Below are 24992 nucleotides of genomic sequence, written 5' to 3' on the forward strand. Positions count from 1 at the left end.
TCTGAAAACACCAGTATCCACACTCCCCTAGCACCCAGTAGACAGGGCTCTGAATAGATCTGGTGATGCCACCGCTCTGTGCTGTGCTGGTAAGGATTACCAGCAGTGCGTATTGCTCAGTCCAGTCTTCCCTTTAGCCAGTATAAACCCCCTGTATGGACACTGAGTCTCTATTACCATTAGAGATCATTAAAGACCAGATGCTGGAGGGTTAACAGAGGAAAGAGACAGAGTAACCCCGAGACCAGGAAACACCATCCTGGGCAAGAATAAAAACACTGGAACACAACACCCTGCTTTTAAATAATACTTTTAATTGACTTAACAATAACACAGTGTACGGATAGCAATGTAAGAATTTAGTAATTTAATAGATCATGTTTGAGATTTACACACACACACACACACACACACACACATCCAACAGAAAAGGCAAATCAAAATGCTGTTTGTAAATGTTCTTTTTTTCTGTTTTTGTAGTTTCTAAATAGTCAGCTGCTGCAGATTCATTAAAACACATTAACCCCTCATGCAAACAATCTGCCAAAACTTTTTGGGTCATTTTCTTGGCATGAACAAGTATTTTCGAATGCTTCCGCCAGACTTTGGGTGAAAAGAAATTCATAAGAGATATCTTTTGATAAACCTGTGAACTTTCCTATACAAATCTGTAGCACTGTCTTCTACTGTTTATTTTATGTATTTGTTATGAAGGAACAGAGCCATCATGTGGTAAAAAGCTGGCATAGACAAGGACCTACTCTTTGCTATGCTAAATGAAGGCAGTTTTAAACAGTGCAGATCTTCCATTATCTTCATATACATAGAACCGGTAAAAAGAAAAAACCTTCAAGTCAGGTTTTTAGTCGCTGCAAGACAGCAATGCTAAACCAAAAACACGATATTGACCTAACTGTAGACTTGAGATAGAGTGGAACCACCGTGTTACCCATCTAAGAGAAAGGGTGCTCCCTCCAGTCCAGGGCAGGCTTGAGGCATGGAGACTGAACTGATCCCTCCCTTGCCATCTTGACGTACTGGGTAAAGTGACAAGACCTCTCGCCAAAGCAATGAAATGTATAAAAGGCACCCTTCCTATAACTGAATCCCGGGGAAGCGTGCATCAGCTATACCCTTTCCTAGAAAGCCACAGAGTGAACATGCACACACAGAACTGAACTGGAAGCTCCAGCAACAACATGTACTGGTCTATACTGGTCAGAGCTGGGAGTTGAGCTGTTTAACTGGCCAGCATGGTCCAAGAAGTGGGAAAACTGGTTTAAGAAAGAAATGTAGGTCCCTTTACTGGAACACTGTCTTAAAGAAGAGAGACTTCTGATCGAAACGTTTCGCACTGAATTTATTACATTGCTTCTGGTAGTTTCAACGTCAGATCTGTTGAGTGTTTACCACAACAACCCGCGAGGGAAGCTTTATTGAACCTTTGCATGAAAGAGAGAAAATGGCTGGGCACATCTACTCGAGGCCCATCTAGTTGAAAACTGTCGCCCTTGGCAACAGGTCTGAGGAGGAGGAAGTGACGTCAACCCTTCAGTAGAACATTGCTGCATCCTGGGGTTTCCAACAGCCTAAGTAACCATTAAGAAAGTGTTTAAGGTGTGGACCAATTCCCAGTGCTGCTGGTCACCAGCTTACCAGCAATGCCTGGAACTCCCAGTACAATAATTACACTGTGTTCTGAGTTTGTGGGCGCAGCAGCCACAATACAGTCAGTTGTGGTTTGAATACAACATTAACGTTTTGTAAAGGTGTTGAAGCGCTGCTCATGCACTCTGCTATGCAGTTCTGTGCAGTTTTGAAAGAAATACAGGTTACAGCAATCATGTATTTTCAAGGTCTGGCAACGCACTTTGGTTAGAGAAAGTTATCGGTTCACTGGTTATATTTTCAGGTGGTCTGTTGTACTTGCACTTCCTAGGTTAATTTAAAAAGCGAAATATTTGAAAACCACCAGAACTACTACACCTGACCTTTTGTGACCAATTCTATTAAAAACAAGCTTTATAAGCAGACCCCAGCACCCTGCACAGCAGCGCAGAGTGGTTTTGAACAACTCTCTGGTTCCAGAAGCATGTTAGAGATGATCTACTGCAGTTTGCTTTCCTCTCTCTCTAAGCATGTTAGAGAGGAGCTGATCCACTGCAGTCTGCGTCGAGAAGCCAGCGAGCCAGGTGCTGAATCTGCTCCCGCTGCTCATACACGTAGATCTGCGTCTCCCAGAGCATGTTCACGAGGACAGCGTCTTCAATTTCATCCAGCAGCACCTCTGATGAGAACTGGGGGCTCAGCCTGGGAACAAGCAACAGAGCGTCGGGAACAAGCGACAGAGCGTCGGGAACAAGCCTGCAGCACCATGGCTGCAGACTAAGCCAGAGCTATCTCTGCAGTTACACACTAGAGCTATCTGTGTCATGAAATAGAAAGCACAGCAGTTCCTCAGTAGAATGTGCTTAGGAAGACAGGGAAAATGAATGTTATACTGGGGGAGAGTTGTACTAAAAGCATATGCTTTCCGTGCATCAACAAAACACATCATGGAACTTAAAATGTGTTTGATAACATGTATTGAACACTGCAGCAAATAACCTGCATATGAAATGAAAAAAAGAAAATGAATGTACAACTGAAATATCAACGTTTCTCTACATGTATTCGAAGGCAAAAAAAACATGCCTGTGTCCTCTACACTTGATAGAATTGAGAAATACGTAATCACAACATGTTTTGCCTGCACCGATTCACCACCTTGCCAGGATATGCACAAGTTTCTTACGTGGAAAAATAGCTCCGTCTGTGTGGGACAGATGTCCCACTACCTGAAGGAAATGATATTTGCAGTCTGTGTGTCTTTCACTCTTTTTACCTGAAGTAGGCGATATCTGTCATTTCACACCAGGCCCTCGCTCGATCAACTGCTCTCCCGTCCGAGTCTGTGCACTGCAGAGAGCGAGAGAGAAGTCAGATCCCAGAACAGCAGACAGACATACAGAACTTTCTCCACCAGACCGAGGATAAATCCATTCCCACAGCTCTACACCACCGGGACGGGTTTCAGAGGTCTGTAACCTGCCTGTATCCACCGGCAGCAGGCAGACTGAGGCCAAGGTATCAGAGAACTTCCTTGGCATGTTTCATCACAATCAGATAAACGGTTCTCTAAATACCTACATAAAACTGCAAAGTGTCCGCACACCTGCTGTGGAGTCTGCCTCCATTCATCTAAACAGTGGCAGGTCTGAAACACTGTTTAAATATTAGGAGCAAACCTGCTGCAGTCCTGCCTCTTTACAGCCCTACACTGAATCAGTTGGAAGGCTATTGTCCTGGCTCCCATTTACCCACAATGCCATTACGTAGCTCTTTGAGACTCATTACAAGGTGGAACTCAAATATATGGCTCCTGGCTATAGCGTTATAAAGAGGGAGCCCTGTGTATTACTTTTAAAGACGTCCTCACACTGCCACCTACTGTAAATTCGGAGATCCCGGGGATCCTTTAAGCTACTAGGAACCAGACGAGCTCTGATGGGCCGAATGGCCGGCTCTCGTTCGTAAATGTTCTTATGTCTTTTTGCAATGATTCAGATTCAATGGAGGTATTTGGATCCTCCACCATTAGGTCAATTATACAGACTGGGGGATAATCATTTTGAGGGTTGTTTAACCCTTTGCGGTATGATTTGCCCTTTCCTGTCCGACATCATCGAAAAGACGTCAAGCGCAGGTCTCTAGTCGTTTTTTTTCTCCGGACAAAGCTGAGAAAACCATTCAATGGCCTGACAGGCGCTGAACAAATGGACTGCAAAGGGTTAAAAGGAGCCCGCAGTGAAACAGCACCCCCTCCTGCAATGACTCTCTGCTGACCCGGTCCAATACTCACACAGTCCACCAGCATGCGGCCCAGCTCCTTGGCTCCCACAAAGCTCTTGGCGAGTTCGAAGGGGTTGGAGGGCCGGAAGACATCGACGGAGTTCACGGCCACCTGAGGGGGCTTCCCCGTGCCCAGAGAGACCACCACCCCCAGACGCAGAGCATCGGACCCCCGACCCTGGGGATGGGGAGGGGTTAATGAGCCGATTCATTTGAGACCCGGTTTCATTTAACCCAAGCAGGTTAGCAAGAGAAACAACTGCATTAAACTAATCTGAACCAATTTACACAAACAATATAAAGAACGTAGTCTATGCATAACCATGCCATATATCGATTGCTGTATTCCATGGAAAAGATCAAAGCATAAATACATACATTTAAAAAATAAATAGATGGGCTGTATTTAAACAACATTATCTTTACAGATGATGGGCATTAGTTTTATAAATTAGCTTTTCTATTGTAGCCTTTAAGTGTTTGAAAGGCATCTAAATTTCACAGATTCTGGATTCTCCTGCAGCCTGATCTGAATTAAAACAGAGTCGGTACCATTCTGCACTGTTAAAAAGAACAAGCATTAAAACTAATAATTGGTACTGTTCCTTCTGGTACAAACATTACATCTGCAATCATGCAAAGCTCTTAAAGTCCCCCTACACTGTATTTTCCCTCCCCTGACTTCTCCACAATTCCACAGCGGCTTCTCGCACACTGGGCTACAGAAGAAACTGCAGAAGAAGCACGCCTATAATCGAATTATAAGGAACTCATTTGAGGCTGTTAGACTGGCTGCAATACCTACCTTGTGTTTCAGAGCCTTGCTCATATATTTAATGCTAGACTGCCTGCAATACCTACCTTGTGTTTCAGAGCCCTGTTGTACTCGTGGATTTCTGTCATGGCGTCCAGTGTTGGGTTGTTGGCCAACAGACCCCCATCCAGAAAGCGGCCCATTGGTCGAAAATAAGAGGGCGCAGCCCCACTACAGCGAGCTGCTCTCCATACCAGCTGGTCTGGAAATGAGATGCACAGACACTTCAGAATGGAACACAATACAATTCCTGCACTGCACTGCTCCCATACACAATCCCAGCTCAGTTACACAATATAACTCCTGCACTGCACTGTTCCTGTACACAATCCCAGCTCACCTGTAGCAGGGCGGTAGAAAGCCCTGCTCGTGAAAAGTGGGCGGGGCAAAGCCCTGCTGTTTAAAGGTACTGTTTGTTTATTTTTAGAACCGGGTCGCCCCTGTGCAATTTATTGTTTTGTATTTGCCTGTATTATGATTTCTTTATTTGTATATATGACGGCGCGGCCGTGTTTTGTTATCGTATTTATTTAAAAGACGGTGACAGCCGTGTGTGTGTGTGTATGTGTTTTGGCAGCTCGTCCTCTGCCAGTCTAATTAACAAATGCGTGCAGACTGTGGCCGAGGGGTAATAGAGTAATTACGAGCTAGTTAAACCCCTCGGCCACGGCATATAATCCTGCAGCTCTCCCTGCTCTAGGTGCGAGTTCAGAGAAGGAACAACAGCGAGCGGAAAGAGCGAACGAAAATGAAACTAAAATTAAAAACTGTGAGCAACAGTGAAGGCACCTGCCCAGCCGGACCTTAGTTTTAGATGCTTATTGTGTGCGTGATTTGCTTTATTTAAAATTTTTATTTTGCTCTGTGAGCAGTGTTTTTGTTCAAATCATTTATTTTATTTTTGATATATAAAACTAAATGACGCAAGCGCCTTCTGCACCCTACCTGCAGTAACCAGGTGTGTTTTTGTTCCTGCATTTGGCCTGACGTCACCACATGTCATCCTGTCACAGGACCTTACACCACTGGACCTTTGCAGCTACTACAGTTACTATGTGTCTTGGCAGCTGCTTTTATTATGTCACTTTTCATAATCCCATTCAGTTACAATCATTTGGGTAGTTCCGGAATTGAACTGTTCCAAAAATCTGACAATTCCTCTAAAATGTAAGACACCTATTTCTTTCAATTTCTGCTTAAAACTGAACAGACATTTTAGGTCCTGAAAACTATACATAGTTAAGGTTATTCTGGGGTTTCCAAACTGTCTTATCTCAAGGCAGCCCCGACATTCGGCATCCTGACTGAGGACCCCCACCTGAAATTTAGATTGTGACCCCTTTAGTGAGAGAGGCTGTTCATTTCGATTGGGGTCTCTTTAGTGAGAGAGGCTGTTCATTTCGATTGGGGTCTCTCTAGTGAGAGAAGCTGTTCATTTCGATTGGGGTCTCTTTAGTGAGAGAGGCTGTTCATTTAGATTGGGGTCTCTTTAGTGAGAGAGGCTGTTCATTTCGATTGGGGTCTCTTTAGTGAGAGAGGCTGTTGGTTTGTACTGGTAGAAGTGCTGCTGCTTTCATTGTGTTCAGTGTCATTTCCCAGCGTTTGACAAATTGCTCCATTACTGTGCTCAGCTGTACACTGTCTGACTGCAAATGCAACATAAACATGCCTGTAAAGGTAAGTGGGGAGCACTATGGTTTAATTCATGTAACGAAATCCTGCCTTTATTTAATTTAATTAAAAAATGTGAAGTTATAACTATAAAGTGCATTAACATAATTGCCTATTGTGATCTCCTTGCAATCTCTCCCTCTTGTTGTATAATGGTACATACTGTCAGCGCAGGCACTAGCTGATGTCAGTGTTACACCTGAAACAACCTCAAGCACCCCAGGTGTGCTTCCTGATTAACATTCCAGACACCACAAATGTGATAATGAACGTGCGCTTTGGTTAGGAGTGGACAGGGGTGAGCTGTGGTGACAGACTGGACCTGAAACAAACCTTCATCGCTCACTTTCCTACGCTTGGTAGCTCTGTGCGTGTACCCCATAAAGATAACCTCCTCGTCCTCTGAAACAATACAACAGACACATCCTCACACTCCGAACCAATCAATACAAACACAACACCCCCCCTGCAGACCTCAGACACGTCCTCACACACCAAACCAATCAATACAAACACAACACCCCCCCTGCAGACCTCAGACACGTCCTCACACACCAAACCAATCAATACAAACACAAACACCCCCCCTGCAGACCTCAGACACGTCCTCAAACCAATCAATACAAACACAAACCCCCCTGCAGACCTCAGACACGTCCTCACACACAAACCAATCAATACAAACACAACACCCCCCCTGCAGACCTCAGACACGTCCTCACACACCAAACCAATCAATACAAACACAACACCCCCCTGCAGACCTCAGACACGTCCTCACACACCAAACCAATCAATACAAACCCCCCCTGCAGACCTCAGACACGTCCTCACACACCAAACCAATCAATACAAACACACACAACAAACCAATCAATACAAACACAACACCCCCCCTGCAGACCTCAGACACGTCCTCAAACCAATCAATACAAACACAACACCCCCCCTGCAGACCTCAGACACGTCCTCACACACCAAACCAATCAATACAAACACAAACACGTCCTCACCTGCTATAGCACTGTCAATAGCACAGCACAACACCCCCCCTGCAGACCTCAGATCCTCACACACCTGCACAGCATGGGACTGATTCACCTGCTATAGCACTGTCAATAGCACAGCATGGGACTGATTCACCTGCTATAGCACTGTCAATAGCACAGCATGGGACTGATTCACCTGCTATAGCACTGTCAATAGCACAGCATGGGACTGATTCACTTGCTATAGCACTGTCAATAGCACAGCATGGGGCTGATTCACTGCAGAAAGGGGACCTAGCTGGGCATGTGTCATGCAGGGGACGGGAAAGGGAGAGGGGGGAGATACCCTGAGGTTGGGTGAGGGGCTGGAAGTCGGCGCTCCTCTTGTAGGGGGGGTCCTGGCCGGTCTCAGGAGTGTCGTAGTTCCTGAAGAAGTGCAGCTCTGCGGGGTGCCTGTCTGCCAGCGTGCCCGTCACCATCACCCTGAACCACAGCGGGAACAACAACAGACAGAGCAAACCCATTCAGTTTTGATTTTTCATCATTATTAATTAACTCGTTGCCTGCCACAGACAGCTGTAATGTAGGCTAGATCAGCCAGTGTCCTTTTATTACACCAGCTTACTTCTATAAAGACTCTAATCTAGCCTGAGTTACAGACATCTATGGAAAGCAACTGGAACTAAAGAGCAGCTCCTGAACTCAGTCAAAGCAAAACACAGCTAACACAAAACAACAAATAAAAGCACTGCATTTAAATAGCTGTACAAAGAACGATTGAGAAAGATTGGGGAGCGTACAACACAGTGCCACTGGAAGCCACAGTCCAGACCAGTGGTACTCAACTCAGGCCCTCGAGATTCATTCCAGTCCTGGTCTTTATTCCAACCAGGTTCTAAATTAGTTAACCGCTTCTTAACAGTTTCAGTTAACTACATTAGAACCTGGTTGGAGTAAAAACCAGGACTGGAATCGACCTTGAGGGCGTGAATTGAATATCGCTGGTCTAGTCGAATTCTGAAAATGCAGATTTCCGTTGCTTCCTGGTACCTCATCACTTCCTGTCCAAAAGGTGTAGCTGCACCACATCTGTAATTATTTATTTACATTTATATAGTGCCTTTCATCACAAGGCGCTTTACAACATGTTACATCCATCTATCCATTATCATTAACTGCTTAATCATTTACAGGATCGCGGTGAGCCGGAGTCTATCCCGGAAGACACAGGGCGCAAGGCAGGACTACACCCTGGATGGGACGCCAGTCCGTCTCAGGGCACCACACACACACAGGGCAAGAGTGACCAATCAACCTGAACAACATGTCTTTGGACTGTGGGAGGAAACCAGAGTACCTGGAGAAAACCCACGCGAACACGGGGAGAACATGCAAACTCCACACAGACAGACCCCTAGGCCGGAATCGAACCCGGGACTCTTGGAGTTCGACTTGCATTGCAACTCCGGGAAATAACTCTGTGGCAATCCATTTAGTTAAAAGCAAAATATTAAAATCAATTCTAAAATGCACAAGAAGCCAGGGCAAAGAGGTAGAATTTACTTGATTGTATAACCCAGATTTAAAAGTACCACAAAACGGACACAATCACAATGGAAGTAGGACCAGTGATAACATGATTCAACCAAATCATGCATTTTAAAGTCTTGGTTAGCAATCCTTTAACGTGAGCTGGGTGTGGTAAAAAGGGAGGCAGGGGTGAAGGGGTCGAACTGTCCCGAGATGTTAGGGGGGCTCACTTTGGGTATTGGATGTCGGTCATCTTGGTGTTCTCCCCGAACTCTCTCTTGAGGAACTCTTCCAGGGGGGCCGACTCGTACGGGCGGGACCCTTTAAACACCTCGTCCTTCATCCGGAAATACAGGCAGCGCAGGTACTCCATCGACTTGCCTTGGGAACACAGAAAATGGGGGGAGGGTTTCTGTCAAGACCCAATAGAGTGTTACACAGGAAATACTCCATCGACTTGGGAATGCCTTAGAAACACAGTCACCCCACACCCTCCCCATGCAAGACAGGGCCAGACACACAGAGCCACCCCACACCCTCCCCATGTACGACAGGGCCAGACACACAGAGCCACCCCACACCCTCCCCATGTAGGACAGGGCCAGACACACAGAGCCAGCCCACACCCTCCCCATGTACGACAGGGCCAGACACACAGAGCCACCCCACACCCTCCCCATGTACGACAGGGCCAGACACACAGAGCCACCCCACACCCTCCCCATGTACGACAGGGCCAGACACACAGAGCCAGCCCACACCCTCCCCATGTACGACAGGGCCAGACACACAGAGCTACCCCACACCCTCACCATGTATGACAGGGCCTTACACACAGAGCTACCCCACACCCTCACCATGTATGACAGGGCCAGACACACAGAGCTACCCCACACCCTCACCATGTACGACAGCCAGGGCTAGGATCCCTCCAGTGCTGGTGCCCGAGACCCAGTCAAAGAGATCTCTGATTGGCCGTCCGGCCGCCTTCTCGAGGGCCATAAGCAGCTGGATGAGAACAAGGCCCTTGATTCCCCCTCCATCCAGACACAGCAAGCGGTCAAACCTGCAACACAGGAGCCATGAGTCAGCCACTGCAGACACAGCAACGTGGAACCATTAATTGAGAACTGTGTTAAAGATCTGAACTACGTGTGTGAGATGTGAACTCCCTGAACCACGTGTGTGAGACGTGAACTCCCTGAACCACGTGTGTGAGATCTGGACTCCCTGAACCACGTGTGTGAGATCTGGACTCCCTGAACCACGTGTGTGAGATCTGGACTCCCTGAACCACGTGTGTGAGATCTGGACTCCCTGAACCACGTGTGTGAGATCTGAATTCACTGAACCACGTGTGTGAGATCTGAATTCACTGAACCACGTGTGTGAGATCTGGACTCGCTGAACCACGTGTGTGAGATCTGGACTCCCTGAACCATGTGTGTGAGATCTGGACTCCCTGAACCACGTGTGTGAGATCTGGACCACGTGAGAGATGTGAACTCGCTGAACTATTTTGTACAATTAATTAACATATATATAACCATGGGAAGAGTTGCATGAGCTCACTGCATGATTAGAGCAAAGTAAAAAGCAAAATTGTCTATTCAGGTATCCAAGGGAAAGAAAGCAAGAGAAAGTAAAACAGAACATGTTTTAAAAGGTATTTGTTTTATAGGAAGTATGGTGTGTAATAGTGAGGATTTGTTTTTAAGTGCAGTGAACTCGGAGGTATACGCTTCAAATTCCAAATGGATTAGAATTCAGAATGTTTACATCCTCAGTGAGGGAAATAAGACTACAATTGCGTAGCCATTTGATCCATTCCTTGTTTTACTAGGAGCTTAAGAAGACACACAGTGGCCTGCTCCTCATACACTACACTTAAAAACAAACTATCGCTTAATTAGCAATCTTACTTCCTGCTGGCTGCTCTGACGCCGTCCACTTCCACCACCCCTTTCGTCAGGGCGCCCAGAGCAGCAGCAACATGGACGAGGTCATCGAACCCTGAGAGGAAATCAGAAACACAGGGGCTCAGCCAGCAGGCATGAACTTTTAAAAAAACAAATTAAATGGCAAAGGCTTTTTCAAAACTATCTTCTTTTTAAAAAGACACTGAAAAACCAATCAAGCCAAAACATTTGTCACTGAACTTTAGTTTATTTTAGTATTTCTTAAGACTCCCAGTCTTGCTGCTAACCCAGTCCTGTAGGAGTTTCTCCGATTGGCTTTAACCAAGTGAACAGAACTGCTTTGATTTTACTGTGAAGTTCAGCAATCAACAGGTTCCATGACCTTTTAGAGATGAAGTCACATCAGCTCAAAACAAATCTGTGATTTATTATGGAGTAATTCACCAGACACGGCAAACCTTGTGCACAAGAACATTTCATTGTTTAATAAAGATAATAAGAAGAGCACAGTACTGCAAATAACAAAACCCAGAAGCTACACAGGACTGGAAAGCTACACTACAAACCCTGTGCTGGTGTGTGATGCTTGCTGGGAAGCCACACTGCTGACCCTGTGCTGGTGTGTGATGCTTGCTGGGAAGCCACACTGCTGACCCTGTGCTGGTGTGTGATGCTTGCTGGGAAGCCACACTGCAGACCCTGTGCTGGTGTGTGATGCTTGCTGGGAAGCCACACTGCAGACCCTGTGCTGGTGTGTGATGCTTGCTGGGAAGCCACACTGCAGACCCTGTGCTGGTGTGTGATGCTTGCTGGGAAGCCACACTGCTGACCCTGTGCTGGTGTGTGATGCTTGCTGGGAAGCCACACTGCAGACCCTGTGCTGGTGTGTGATGCTTGCTGGGAAGCCACACTGCTGACCCTGTGCTGGTGTGTGATGCTTGCTGGGAAGCCACACTGCAGACCCTGTGCTGGTGTGTGATGCTTGCTGGGAAGCCACACTGCAGACCCTGTGCTGGTGTGTGATGCTTGCTGGGAAGCCACACTGCTGACCCTGTGCTGGTGTGTGATGCTTGCTGGGAAGCCACAAGACCCTGTGCTGGTGTGTGATGCTTGCTGGGAAGCCACACTGCAGACCCTGTGCTGGTGTGTGATGCTTGCTGGGAAGCCACACTGCAGACCCTGTGCTGGTGTGTGATGCTTGCTGGGAAGCCACACTGCAGACCCTGTGCTGGTGTGTGATGCTTGCTGGGAAGCCACACTGCAGACCCTGTGCTGGTGTGTGATGCTTGCTGGGAAGCCACACTGCAGACCCTGTGCTGGTGTGTGATGCTTGCTGGGAAGCCACACTGCAGACCCTGTGCTGGTGTGTGATGCTTGCTGGGAAGCCACACTGCAGACCCTGTGCTGGTGTGTGATGCTTGCTGGGAAGCCACACTGCTGACCCTGTGCTGGTGTGTGATGCTTGCTGGGAAGCCACACTGCAGACCCTGTGCTGGTGTGTGATGCTTGCTGGGAAGCCACACTGCTGACCCTGTGCTGGTGTGTGATGCTTGCTGGGAAGCCACACTGCAGACCCTGTGCTGGTGTGTGATGCTTGCTGGGAAGCCACACTGCAGACCCTGTGCTGGTGTGTGATGCTTGCTGGGAAGCCACACTGCAGACCCTGTGCTGGTGTGTGATGCTTGCTGGGAAGCCACACTGCAGACCCTGTGCTGGTGTGTGATGCTTGCTGGGAAGCCACACTGCAGACCCTGTGCTGGTGTGTGATGCTTGCTGGGAAGCCACACTGCAGACCCTGTGCTGGTGTGTGATGCTTGCTGGGAAGCCACACTGCAGACCCTGTGCTGGTGTGTGATGCTTGCTGGGAAGCCACACTGCAGACCCTGTGCTGGTGTGTGATGCTTGCTGGGAAGCCACACTGCAGACCCTGTGCTGGTGTGTGATGCTTGCTGGGAAGCCACACTGCAGACCCTGTGCTGGTGTGTGATGCTTGCTGGGAAGCCACACTGCAGACCCTGTGCTGGTGTGTGATGCTTGCTGGGAAGCCACACTGCAGACCCTGTGCTGGTGTGTGATGCTTGCTGGGAAGCCACACTGCAGACCCTGTGCTGGTGTGTGATGCTTGCTGGGAAGCCACACTGCAGACCCTGTGCTGGTGTGTGATGCTTGCTGGGAAGCCACACTGCAGACCCTGTGCTGGTGTGTGATGCTTGCTGGGAAGCCACACTGCAGACCCTGTGCTGGTGTGTGATGCTTGCTGGGAAGCCACACTGCTGACCCTGTTGATGCTTGCTGGGAAGCCACACTGCAGACCCTGTGCTGGTGTGTGATGCTTGCTGGGAAGCCACACTGCAGACCCTGTGCTGGTGTGTGATGCTTGCTGGGAAGCCACTACTTTTTTACTGCACATTCTGCTGGGATGGAAATAAGACTCCATAGTATAGTAGTAGTTTGATCCATTCCTGGTTTTACTATGAGTTTAATTAGTCATGCCTGAGCTTGCTATATACTCAAGGTGGCTAATCAAGCCTATAATAAAACCTGGAACAGGTGAACCTGTTATGCAATAGGAGTCTTATTTCCATCGCTGCTCTGGACTAACTAGCTTCGCCCACAGGCTAAACATGAAATACAACGACTGGAGTGCTGCTTGTGAAAATCACAAAACAGAAGCAGAGAATCAGGAGAGGAGCACAGAGAGCTGTCAGAGGAGAGGAGCAGAGCACTCCCAGAGCAGAGGGAGGGTAGTCGTTACCTAGATGTGGAGGCGGTGGTCTCGCGGGTCTCTGCGGAGGAGAGGGGAGTCGTGTGGGGGTGTCGGGGGAAGGAGGGTGACAGCGCTCAGCACCTATGCTATGCAGCAGGGTCAGCAACACCTTCCTGTTCGAACCTCAAACCCCACAAAACAAGCATGTTAAACACACACACACACAGCATGCACTCCCAAACAACATGCAGTCGGCAGTGTCATGAATCTGCATCTCAGCCCATTGAACTGAACAGGAAGGCAAGGGCTGGATGCGAACCGCAAACCACGCGGTTCAAAGACTTCCCATTCAACTGAAGAGCAAACTCTGCAGTGGAGAGGCAAGCACGGGTCTCATGCTGCTGTCAGTATTATTAACTGATCAGCTGCTATGACTCGGTATACATGTCACTGTAAATCTCAATATCCACAGTACTAATACACATATATATATATACATATATTATATATATTACATATATATTCCAGAAACCTTTCTGACCAATGTTGAACAAGGTCGTTATTGAAGTCCAATTTACACATGCTTTGCAAAACTACACATTTGTTTCTACAAAAAATGACCCACAGTTTAGATGGCAAAGGTAAACTGGTGTTAATGGACACTTTCACTGTGTGCTTAAAGGAATTTGTGTTAATTGAGACTCAGTCAAGCTGTTAGAGGACAGTTTCATTAGTATATTAGATATGGGCAATACAAATCTAGTGCCCTGTAGCAAGAAGGCACAATATCACTTATCAGAATATCACTGAAGAGAGAAGGAAGATTAGAGACAACTGTCTTACTTTACACAGCGGAATTATAACATTTAAAAAACCATGGATATGGACTTTCTGAAGGCTGAAATAATACAGATACTTTGTATTGCATGTTGTAAGGATTTTGCAACATATTAAAGTCACGATACACATAAAAGACGCAGGTACAGGGAAAATATGTATCATAACATGTGATAACTGTCAATAAATCCCATTCACTGAATGCGACTAGAGATGGCTGGCCCTGCAGGCACAAAGTGAATAAACTCAAAGAGTCGGGTCTAATAGTTAACCGTCTATAGTTTGAAATCAAAACAGTGTACAAATCAGTGGGTTTGAGGAGCTCAGTGGTTAGATAAAGAAAGCGCTGGGCTGCAGTGTGGAAGGCAGTGGGTTTGAGGAGCTCAGTGGTTAGATAAAGAAAGCGCTGGGCTGCAGTGTGGAAGGCAGTGGGGTTTGAGGAGCTCAGTGGTTTAAAGAAAGCGCTGGGCTGCAGTGTGGAAGGCAGTGGGTTTGAAGCTCAGTGGTTAGATAAAGAAAGCGCTGGGCTGCAGTGTGGAAGGCAGTGGGTTTGAGGAGCTCAGTGGTTAGATAAAGAAAGCGCTGGGCTGCAGTGTGGAAGGCAGTGGGTTTGAGGAGCTCAGTGGTTAGATAAAGAAAGCGCTGGGCTGCAGTGTGGAAGGCAGTGGGTTTGAGGAGCTCAGTGGTTAGATAAAGAAAGCGCTGGGCTGCAGTGTGGAAGGCAGTGGGTTTGAGGAGCTCAGTGGTTAGATAAAGAAAGCGCTGGGCTGCAGTGTGGAAGGCAGTGGGTTTGAGGAGCTCAGTGGTTAAAGGCCGTTTCTGATGGGTGACAGGCTTGACGAGGTGGACATACCTTTGCTGGTTCGAGCTGCGATCAGTCCGGGGGTCTCCCCAAAATCATTAGGGATCTCCATGTCTGCTCCAAACACGATGAGAGCCTTGATCAGCTCCATGTGATCCAACTGGGAGAGAGATACACCGGTCATGAGAGAGACTGATGAGGCACCAGACATACACACCGGCTTTACATTGCCACTGTTCAAAACATTTAAGAGATTGTGAAGCATAAGATGTTTCCACTCCGAGAAATAAGCTCCATTTTCCCCTTTCCAATATTTAAGAACTTGTTTCTTTAGCATTACTGTTGAGTAGCTTAAAAAACTCAATGCCTGTAAGCTTCATAAAAAGATAAGGGGATATAAAGATGAAATGATATCTGAAGATACCAACTCTTATTAAAAACCCTGTTAATCAGAGACACTTTAAAGGCGAGAACAGTTGAATATTTTATTTTTTATTAGCAATGTCATGAAATATTGATTGTCGGGTTCTATGCTGTGTCTGTTACCTTTGTTTGAACTTAAGAATGCGGTCAACACAGGAAGTTGTGAAACTCTAAAATATATACGAATAAACGTAAGTACGTACGAGACGGGAGGTAAGAGCTAGTCAAGTCGGCTCTGTGGCTGCGGGGAGAGAACTGATGAAGTGAAACAACGTTCACGGTACAAGAGAGGCAGGAGCCCAGAACTCTGTCGATCAATTTATCACGGGTATCTGACGAATGCACTCCGTTCCCACAAAGAACTCTCTCGCGGGGTCATACTGTGTGGGGGTGCTCTCTCGCGGGGTCACACTGTGTGGGGGTGCTCTCTCGCGGGGTCACACTGTGTGGGGGTGCTCTCTCGCGGGGTCACACTGTGTGGGGGTGCTCTCTCGCGGGGTCACACTGTGTGGGGGTGCTCTCTCGCGGGGTCACACTGTGTGGGGGTGCTCTCTCGCGGGGTCACACTGTGTGGGGGTGCTCTCTCGCGGGGTCACACTGTGTAGGGGTGCTCTCTCGCGGGGTCACACTGTGTGGGGGTGCTCTCTCGCGGGGTCACACTGTGTGGGGGTGCTCTCTCGCGGGGTCACACTGTGTGGGGGTGCTCTCTCGCGGGGTCACACTGTGTGGGGGTGCTCTCTCGCGGGGTCACACTGTGTGGGGGTGCTCTCTCGCGGGGTCACACTGTGTGGGGGTGCTCTCTCGCGGGGTCACACTGTGTAGGGGTGCTCTCTCGCGGGGTCTCATATCTCCGTCCTGTACCTTCATGGCGAGGTGCAGGGGGGTGTCTCCGTTCTCTCCCTTGGCGTTGCTCTGCGCTCCGTGGGTCAGCAGGACCATGGCGGCGCCAAACCTCTTCCTCCTCACCATGATGTGCAGCGGCGTCTCTCCACTCTGGCTCAGGTAGTTCACATTGCATCCCTTCGCAATCAGCAAGCGGCACAGCTGAGGAGAGAAGAGCAGGCAGCGGTCACACAGCACCCAGCACTCCTGTCTGTCTGTCTACCCATATTGCATTCAGCATCGCCCTGGTGTGGGGCATGTTCTCCTGGTATGCCCTGGGTCCCTCCATTACTCTGGAAGGCCAAAACGACTGCTATAGCCCTTACAGTTTACCACAATATTCACGCACTGTTCTTGTGTTTTTTTTTTTTCCCCATGCATTTACTACTTTACTCTGGTTTGTCATGTTTATTAACATCCTTTACCATGTCTTTCTGTGCTTTACAATGCTTCCCTATGCTTTACCAGACCTCTCTGTGCTTTACAATGCTTCCCTCTGCTTTACCAGACCTCTCTGTGCTTTACAATGCTTCCCTGTGCTTTACCAGACCTCTCTGTGCTTTACAATGCTTCCCTATGCTTTACCAGACCTCTCTGTGCTTTACAATGCTTCCCTGTGCTTTACCAGACCTCTCTGTGCTTTACAATGCTTCCCTATGCTTTACCAGACCTCTCTGTGCTTTACAATGCTTCCCTGTGCTTTACCAGACCTCTCTGTGCTTTACAATGCTTCCCTATGCTTTACCAGACCTCTCTGTGCTTTACAATGCTTCCCTATGCTTTACCAGACCTCTCTGTGCTTTACAATGCTTCCCTATGCTTTACCAGACCGCTCTGCTTTACAATGCTTCCCCGGTGCTAACACACTTTAATTTGCTTTTACTATGGGAAACTTTTATAAGGGAGGTTACATTGCAGATCTTTGCTCTGATGCTGATGGTTACTATCCAGACGACAATGCACCAATCCACTGTGCCAGAACTGAGGAGCACCACAGAAAATTCAGACATCTCAGTATCAGTATCCAAATGAGCATGTGTGGGATGAACTGGAACAATTTAGGTTTGAAATATTAACAACTAAATGAATTATGATCCCTCGAGACACCTTCCAGCACCTTACGGAGTCTGTGCCATGTCAAGGTAGTGATCAGGGTAAACGGTGGCCCAGCCCCATATTAAGTACAGATCCAATTGAAGAGGCAAGGCAGTGTATGTTGCGAGACGGTGTTTATAATGGCGCGGATGGATATGTTGCGAGACGGTGTTTATAATGGCGTGGATGGATATGTTGCAAGACGGTGTTTATAATGGCGTGGATGGATATGTTGCGAGACAGTGTTTATAATGGATTGGATTGCTCTGCTCTGTTCTTACCTCTGGGGTCTTTGTCCAGTGCAAGGGGGTCCCTCCGTAGTGGGGGTCTTCAGAGCAAATCTGGTTAGGGTCAGCATCCAGTATTGCCTCTACACAGCTAGAGAGAGAGAGAGAGAGAGAAGTGAGCTTATCACACTCCTTAGATGCGTCTTACAGACAAATAAAGTTATTTCTGAAGTCAGGACGTGTTAGGAATGCCCACTAGGACGGTACCGTTTCTATTCTCTTCTCAAACTGGATTCATAATAAAAAGAAGTTTTCAGGTTCAAATAACATCTTACATAGGATTCATTTTAATTAGTGTTCCAGAACTCCCTGCAGTGTTTAAGAAACACGTTACTGTGCCCGAAACCCTGCTCGCTGTGCCCGAAACCCTGCTCGCTGTGCCCGAAACCCTGCTCCCTGTGCCCGAAACCCTGCTCCCTGTGCCCGAAACCCTGCTCCCTGTGCCCGAAACCCTGCTCCCTGTGCCCGAAACCCTACTCCCTGTGCCTGTGCTGGATCTCGTGTTGTATCAATGACTTTTCCCCAACATTTCCCCGACGGGTTTGATATTTTTGTACTCACACATCAAGGCTAAATAAACTACAGAATTACTTTTTTCAACTTTTGCTGGTGCTCTAATGAGTGGACCAGAAAAACAGCACCGTTGCAGGAGGAAGCATGATCTGGATACACTGCCATCCTTAAGACACTTTGTTCTCCTGGCGATCGCTCCCAAGTAAATGTTGAGAAACGTATTGCCTAGTTGATTCATGACGCACGAATTAATCTAAAAAAAAGAGTCGTCAAGAAGTAAAAAAAATAGAACACTGAGATACGAACACGGGACACAGCAACGGCAATGGGAAGCACTTCTAGTGATCTTTGAAGGGTGTTCTGTAACACCTTAATAAAAAATCTCTTAGTGTGTCTCACATGACCATTATTGAGGGTTTCACAGTTATGCTATCCTAATAGCAGCTTTAAGTACTAAGCAACACAATGCTGTGGGAACAGCGTGCACACCTCTTCTCAGAGTACTTGAGGGCGGTGTGGATGGGGTAGCCCTGCCCTCCGATGATGTCACAGCGCGCCCCGCTCTGAAGGACGGCCCGGACGGTCTCTGTCTTCCCCAGACGGCAGGCGATGTGCAGGGCTGTCTCTCCACTGCTGCTCAGCTTGTTCAACCCTTCCCCAGAGGAGTGCTTACACAGGAGCTGTATCACGCAGGAGAGACACAGGGGGGTCAGCTACACAGATACAAACCTGTCCAATCCAGCCTCATCCAGCAGAGACACAGGAGGTCCAGCTACAGATTCAAACCTGTCCAATCCAGCCCCTCTACAAACCAGCGTTCTGTAGAATCCAGCATAATTTGCAGGTTCCGAACAAATCCCTGTTGGGATGAATAGCCTGATCCCTTCTACCTTCGCTGTCCTCTGTGCATTGCACTTGAGCAAAAAACAAACATCCACCAAAAAATTCTCCAAAACGGTTAACGTTGTTGTTTACTATTCAAATGAGAAGGAAGTTTTAATCGCCTTATCAGTGCGTCCATGCTGCTTTTTCTGCGACCTGTACTGTGCAGTAGGGGGAGGGACAAAAGTTGGTGCTGCACAGTTTTCAATTAGGAGCTAAAATCGAGTTTTTAGCATTGGAGGTAAAATAGTAGAAATGGACGACAGAAAAAGTATATTTCGGCTGATGAGCGTTTCAAGCTATTTCCCAAAGAAACTGTACATGCAGATTGAGGTAACCGTTTTGCATATCTTAATGTGTCTTTGGAGAAAATACGACAGATCGCTATTTAGCATCAGAATCACACTTTAAACAAAAGGCTGCTACAGAGGCTGCAAAATAAACAGCTTTCAGAAACCAAACTGGAAAGCCAGCGCAGACAAAAAGCATTCCTGTCTGCAAGTCAAATCAGTACTACACGATCTAGCACAGCCACCTCGCTTCAACCTGCTGCTTATTTTTTCAGAGTTGAAATTTAAGACCTCAAGAGCCACGCTGTCTTTCTTTTCACTCGGTACTAATACAATTAAATTATTGTGTGAGACTAATAACAGCGAACATGCTGCATACATTGCCTTTATTAAAGTATGCCAGATGCTCTTCAATAACTAGGATTTGGGGCTGTTATAACTTGGCAAAGCTTTGCCTTACACTTCTAACCAATTGAGTGGCTGCAGATGTGCAGTCTCAATGTATGGGCAAGTCAACTGCATACTTGCCTTTAACAAATGAAAGCGCTCTGTTTTAGTAAGGAAGAAAGTACCACTACTTCTAGGCTTCACAGTGTTCTGAAATACTGTCTACTTTAGGTTTATTTAACGTTTAAACAGGTCCGCGAAATGTCCGCAAAATCCTAATTTTATTCCACAACCCACCCTTGAAAAATACGTTCATTTACCGCGATTTAAGCAGACCCCTACGTATCATCACAGAGGTCTATATCGTTTGTATCGCGATTCAAGACCAAAAGCACAACATGGTTCATTGTAGTTCAGTGGTTCTCGATTGAAGGAGTGCGTTTTATAGTTGGTGTGAATATATTCTCTGCCTCTCTCGTTTAATCTTTTAACAAAACAGTCCATCATTAAACGATCATTTGATGCAAGCAGCCCATCAGGACCACGTGCTATCCATGCATATAAAGAGAGAGCAGCGATCATATACACGGGCACCCTGTCACAGGATTGGAGTGGAACATGTACAGTGCCTACAGAAAAAGTCTACACCCCCTTGAAATTTTTTTCACATTTTGTTGTGTAAGTTCCCCCCACTTATCTACACACCACACTCCACACTGTTAAGGGGGGAAAAAAATGTATTGAGAAAAAAAATTATATATTAAAAATACAAAACTGAAAGATCATAATTGGATAATCTCCACCCCCCTGAGTTAATACTTGGTGGAAGCACCTTTAGCAGCAATTACAGCTGTGAGTCTGTTGGGATAGGTCTTTATCAACTTTGCACACCTAGATTTGGCAATATTTGATCATTATCCTTTACAAAACTGTACAAGCTCTGTCAGATTCCTTGGCGCTGACTGGGCCACTCAAGGACATTTACCTTTTTGTTCTTAAGCCACTCCAGTGTAGCTCTGGCTGTGTACAACCCCTGATCTGTGCCTTTCAACAACTTTGTCCCGGAGTTCTTTTGAAAGTGCCTTGGTGCTCATGGTTGAGTCTTTGCTTTGAAATGCACTACCCAGCAAACCTACAGGAACTGCTGAATTTATCCTGAAATCATGTGAATCACTACAATTTAACACAGGTGGAGGCCAGTTAACTTGGTGTGTGATTTTGAAGGCGACTGGTTACACCTGAGCTAATTTAGGATTGCTATTGCAAGGAGGGGGTGGACACTTATCCAAACCTAGCTATTTCAGTTTTTATTTTTAAATTAATTTTCTACACATTTCTAGAATATTTTTTTTTCACTTGGAAGTTGTGGAGTAGGATGTGTAGATAAATGAAAAAAAACCAAACTATTTTAATTCCAGACTATAAGGCAACAAAGGGTAAACATTTTGAAAGGGGGTGTAGACTTTCTATAGGCACTGTATATAAAGAGAAAGCAATCCTGACATCAGGGAAGGAAATAAGACTCCTATTGCACAGCAGTTTCCCCAATTTCAGGTTTTCCTACAAGCTTGATTAGCCCCAGTGTACAGACAACAAGCTCAGGTGTTTCTTATTAAACTCATTATAAAAACCAGGAATGGATCAGACTGCAATGGGAGTCTTATTTCCATCCTTGAGCGGTCCTGGCTGGCAGGTGTACTGAAGCAGCCCGCGGTGGATCTGATGCAGTGAAAGCGCTGAGGCAGGTGTGGTACCTCCATGAGCTGGAAGTTGTCCTGCCGCGCTGCGTAGTGGAAGGGTGTCTCCGCGTTCTTGTCCACCATGTCCAGCCTGGCCTGGCAGTCCTCCAGCAGCTCACGCACACACTGGGGGTCCTCCTTCCTGCAGGCCAGGTGAAGAGGGGTGCAGCCCTCCACCCCGTCCCGACTGTTAATCTGGGGGGGGGGGGGGGGGGGGGGGGGGGGGGGGGGGGAGAGAAGCAGGCTTTACCAGGGACAGGAAATAAACTGAAAGAGCCACAGTGATGGCCACAGCTCTTCAAGAGCCATGAGAAAGAAAACGCTACAAAATACAAAGGGAAATACAGCAGGTTTAACTGCACTTCGCTTCAGTGTGTTGGTGCTTCTTCGCCATTTATTCATAGTGTATTCCATTGGTGTTGTACACATGTAGTCTCAAACACATTCATATCGTACTAGGTTAGTTTAAACCCTACTGCAGTGCTTCTGGTTATAACGGGTTACCTCTGTGGTCACCAACATAACAAATAAAACATTTTAAATGTGGTTAATATTAAGATTTGAGCAGAATGCAACAGAATTCAAACTACCTTAGTTTAAAAAGCAGATTGCTACAGGTCTGAAATTTATCTTGATTAGATTGGTTCTGTTTCAGCTGTCAAACACAAAGGACTCTGAAACTCAGAGATTTAAAGCATTCCTGTGGCATCAACAAGAGCTCTCAAACATGTCTTCTCTACAAGTGCAGCTGATACACCACTGTGCAACCATTAATCTGTCCCCCTGCAACACCGCTAGTCGATGCAATAAATGCATCCGCAGGAAATACACATAATGAGATGGACAGGTTCCTCAAAATATATGGTAAAAAAATGTCAACCAAATATTATCACGTTAGCAATTCTAATATTAGTCTTAACCAAGTTTCCAGTTAGGGAATAAGTGGTTCTCTAGATATGTGTGTGATATACTTTCTGTTGCATCAGGCTGATATACCAAAATGCTTTGCAAATGTACGAGAGTCCCACCCACCTCAGGACATAGTTGTGTTTCAGGCAGTCCCTCAAGCCGGTTTCCACGGCAATGTGAGCTGCTGACCAATCAGGGTGGTTCCTCAGGCAGTCTGTGATTTGCTGCAGAGTCTCGACGCGCAGAGGCAGTTGGGAGCTCTCGTAGAAGGGGCGGAGCTTCAGGGAGTACTGGGGGAACCAATTCCTGGCGTCGACTTCCGAACCAAGCTGGAATAACCTGGAGGGAAAGCATGGGCCGATCATTACCTCAGGCCCAGAAAGTCACTCTTCTTGCATTGTGATCTGCCCAGATTTCAGAAAGACAAACCCCACGCCCAATTTACAGTGCTGTGGCAGGTGAATCAGTCCCATGCTGTGCTATTGACAGTGCTATAGCAGGTGAATCAGCCCCATGCTGTGCTATTGACAGTGCTGTGGCAGGTGAATCAGTCCCATGCTGTGCTATTGACAGTGCTATAGCAGGTGAATCAGTCCCATGCTGTGCTATTGACAGTGCTATAGCAGGTGAATCAGCCCCATGCTGTGCTATTGACAGTGCTATAGCAGGTGAATCAGTCCCATGCTGTGCTATTGACAGTGCTATAGCAGGTGAATCAGTCCCATGCTGTGCTATTGACAGTGCTATAGCAGGTGAATCAGTCCCATGCTGTGCTATTGACAGTGCTATAGCAGGTGAATCAGCCCCATGCTGTGCTATTGACAGTGCTATAGCAGGTGAATCAGTCCCATGCTGTGCTATTGACAGTGCTATAGCAGGTGAATCAGTCCCATGCTGTGCTATTGACAGTGCTATAGCAGGTGAATCAGTCCCATGCTGTGCTATTGACAGTGCTATAGCAGGTGAATCAGCCCCATGATGTGCTATTGACAGTGGCAGGTGAATCAGCCCCATGCTGTGCTATTGACAGTGCTATAGCAGGTGAATCAGTCCCATGCTGTGCTATTGACAGTGCTATAGCAGGTGAATCAGTCCCATGCTGTGCTATTGACAGTGCTTAGGCACGAGGATTGCACAGCACTTCACGTGCAGGTAAAAGGTAATAATATGTGAGCACGGGGAATTGCACTTTTGTTAATTCACGTCAGTACCGAGACAACAATTGAATGATTGATTAGCAATCGAGTCTCCGTACCGCTGCATAAAAGCTGCATGTTTTCACTCACTCGGGGTTGTGTGTTCGGGAGTGGAGAACGGGAGAGACAGAGGAGAAACGTAAACGATCAGATCAATTGCTACGAGTGCTGGAAGCACCAGCACCGTTCTTGTTTTGTGTCGCGTTCGTCCACCCTGTTTTGTTAGTGTCTACTCATTTTGTTTGTCTGTTTATTTTGGCCGTATCCTGTTTTGGTGTCAGTGTTTTGTTACAACCTTTTTATTTGCTGTCTGTGTACTAAATGCTGAGCACAACCAAGCGCTCAGCTTCACCAAACTCCACCTCTGTGTCTCTTCTGTGTTGGTTCCTGTATCTGGTCTAAAGTCACCCACTACAGCCATCTTTGTGACAGCACCCTTTTAAAAGTGCTATGGCAGGTGTTGAATTTGTTTTGTCATCTTACCGTAGTGCAATACTCTGTGTTTTGTCCTGATTCAGGAGCAGACAGTCCCATGACTGTGCCGAGGGGTTTCTGTACAGCACCACCCTGCCCTCCTCCTCTAGCCGGGAACAGGTTCCCCCTGCATAGACCGAAAGTGGTACCTCCTTCACCCGGTACGGGTTTATGAAGCGATTAGACACCGATGACAGAGCGTTGTTCACCAGCTGGCCGAAAAACTGCATTGTCAAGACAGGGCCCTGGGGAGACAGGCACCAAATGCATTTAAAGTGGTTTAATGAACAAAAAAGACCCAGACATCTTACATGCAGTGGCTTTCCATTCACTATATAGGTCTCAAATATGCAGTTTTTAAAGATGCACATGTAGCATGTATCTATTTCCATTTTAAATCATGATACATGGTCCGACACCAGCTTAAGAAAGTCCTCGTTTTGTTGCGTTTCACTTGACTTTCACGAAGTCTCTTACTGTTTCATTGTTTTATTTTACCTGAGCAGTGACCTTTGGATCAAGCGTGTTACTGGCTGTAAAGAATCTGTAAAGAGATTGAAGGGTTAATCAAATGTTTTGAGTACACTGCGCTCAGCACGGCTACCAGGCAAGCTGTCAACAGGACAGACGAACAAGGAACTGAGTGGCGTGTGACTGACGGCTGGAATGCTCCTGACACAAAGAGAAACTAAACTAGCAAAAACAAGGTTTACCGTCACACATGTTTAGGCAAGATATACAAGACAGGCATTTGA

General features: G+C 46.9%; 1 protein-coding gene across 2 annotated transcripts in view; it reads right to left on the reverse strand.

The window, feature by feature from the left end:
• Nucleotides 1–299: 299 nt before the first annotated feature.
• pla2g6 (phospholipase A2, group VI (cytosolic, calcium-independent)) overlaps nt 300–24992 on the reverse strand; it is a 196481-nt gene continuing 171788 nt past the window's right edge. Inside the window, exons 2-17 of one of the 2 annotated variants that reach the window (XM_041237847.1) lie at nt 24247–24482; nt 22691–22906; nt 21674–21857; nt 18850–19040; nt 17842–17938; nt 16445–16627; nt 15212–15320; nt 13570–13704; nt 10818–10908; nt 9798–9961; nt 9126–9276; nt 7712–7848; nt 4753–4907; nt 3902–4069; nt 2885–2958; nt 300–2310 (exon numbers count right to left, since the gene is read on the reverse strand). In XM_041237847.1, the coding sequence (XP_041093781.1) occupies nt 2142–2310; nt 2885–2958; nt 3902–4069; nt 4753–4907; nt 7712–7848; nt 9126–9276; nt 9798–9961; nt 10818–10908; nt 13570–13704; nt 15212–15320; nt 16445–16627; nt 17842–17938; nt 18850–19040; nt 21674–21857; nt 22691–22906; nt 24247–24467 (2445 nt within the window). In that variant the 5' untranslated portion in view covers nt 24468–24482 and the 3' untranslated portion in view covers nt 300–2141. The remainder of the gene's footprint in view (nt 2311–2884; nt 2959–3901; nt 4070–4752; nt 4908–7711; nt 7849–9125; nt 9277–9797; nt 9962–10817; nt 10909–13569; nt 13705–15211; nt 15321–16444; nt 16628–17841; nt 17939–18849; nt 19041–21673; nt 21858–22690; nt 22907–24246; nt 24483–24992) is intronic. The other variant, XM_041237848.1, reaches the window with a different exon arrangement.

The sequence above is a fragment of the Polyodon spathula genome, chromosome 46 (assembly GCF_017654505.1).
Source record: "Polyodon spathula isolate WHYD16114869_AA chromosome 46, ASM1765450v1, whole genome shotgun sequence".
NCBI lineage: Eukaryota > Metazoa > Chordata > Actinopteri > Acipenseriformes > Polyodontidae > Polyodon > Polyodon spathula.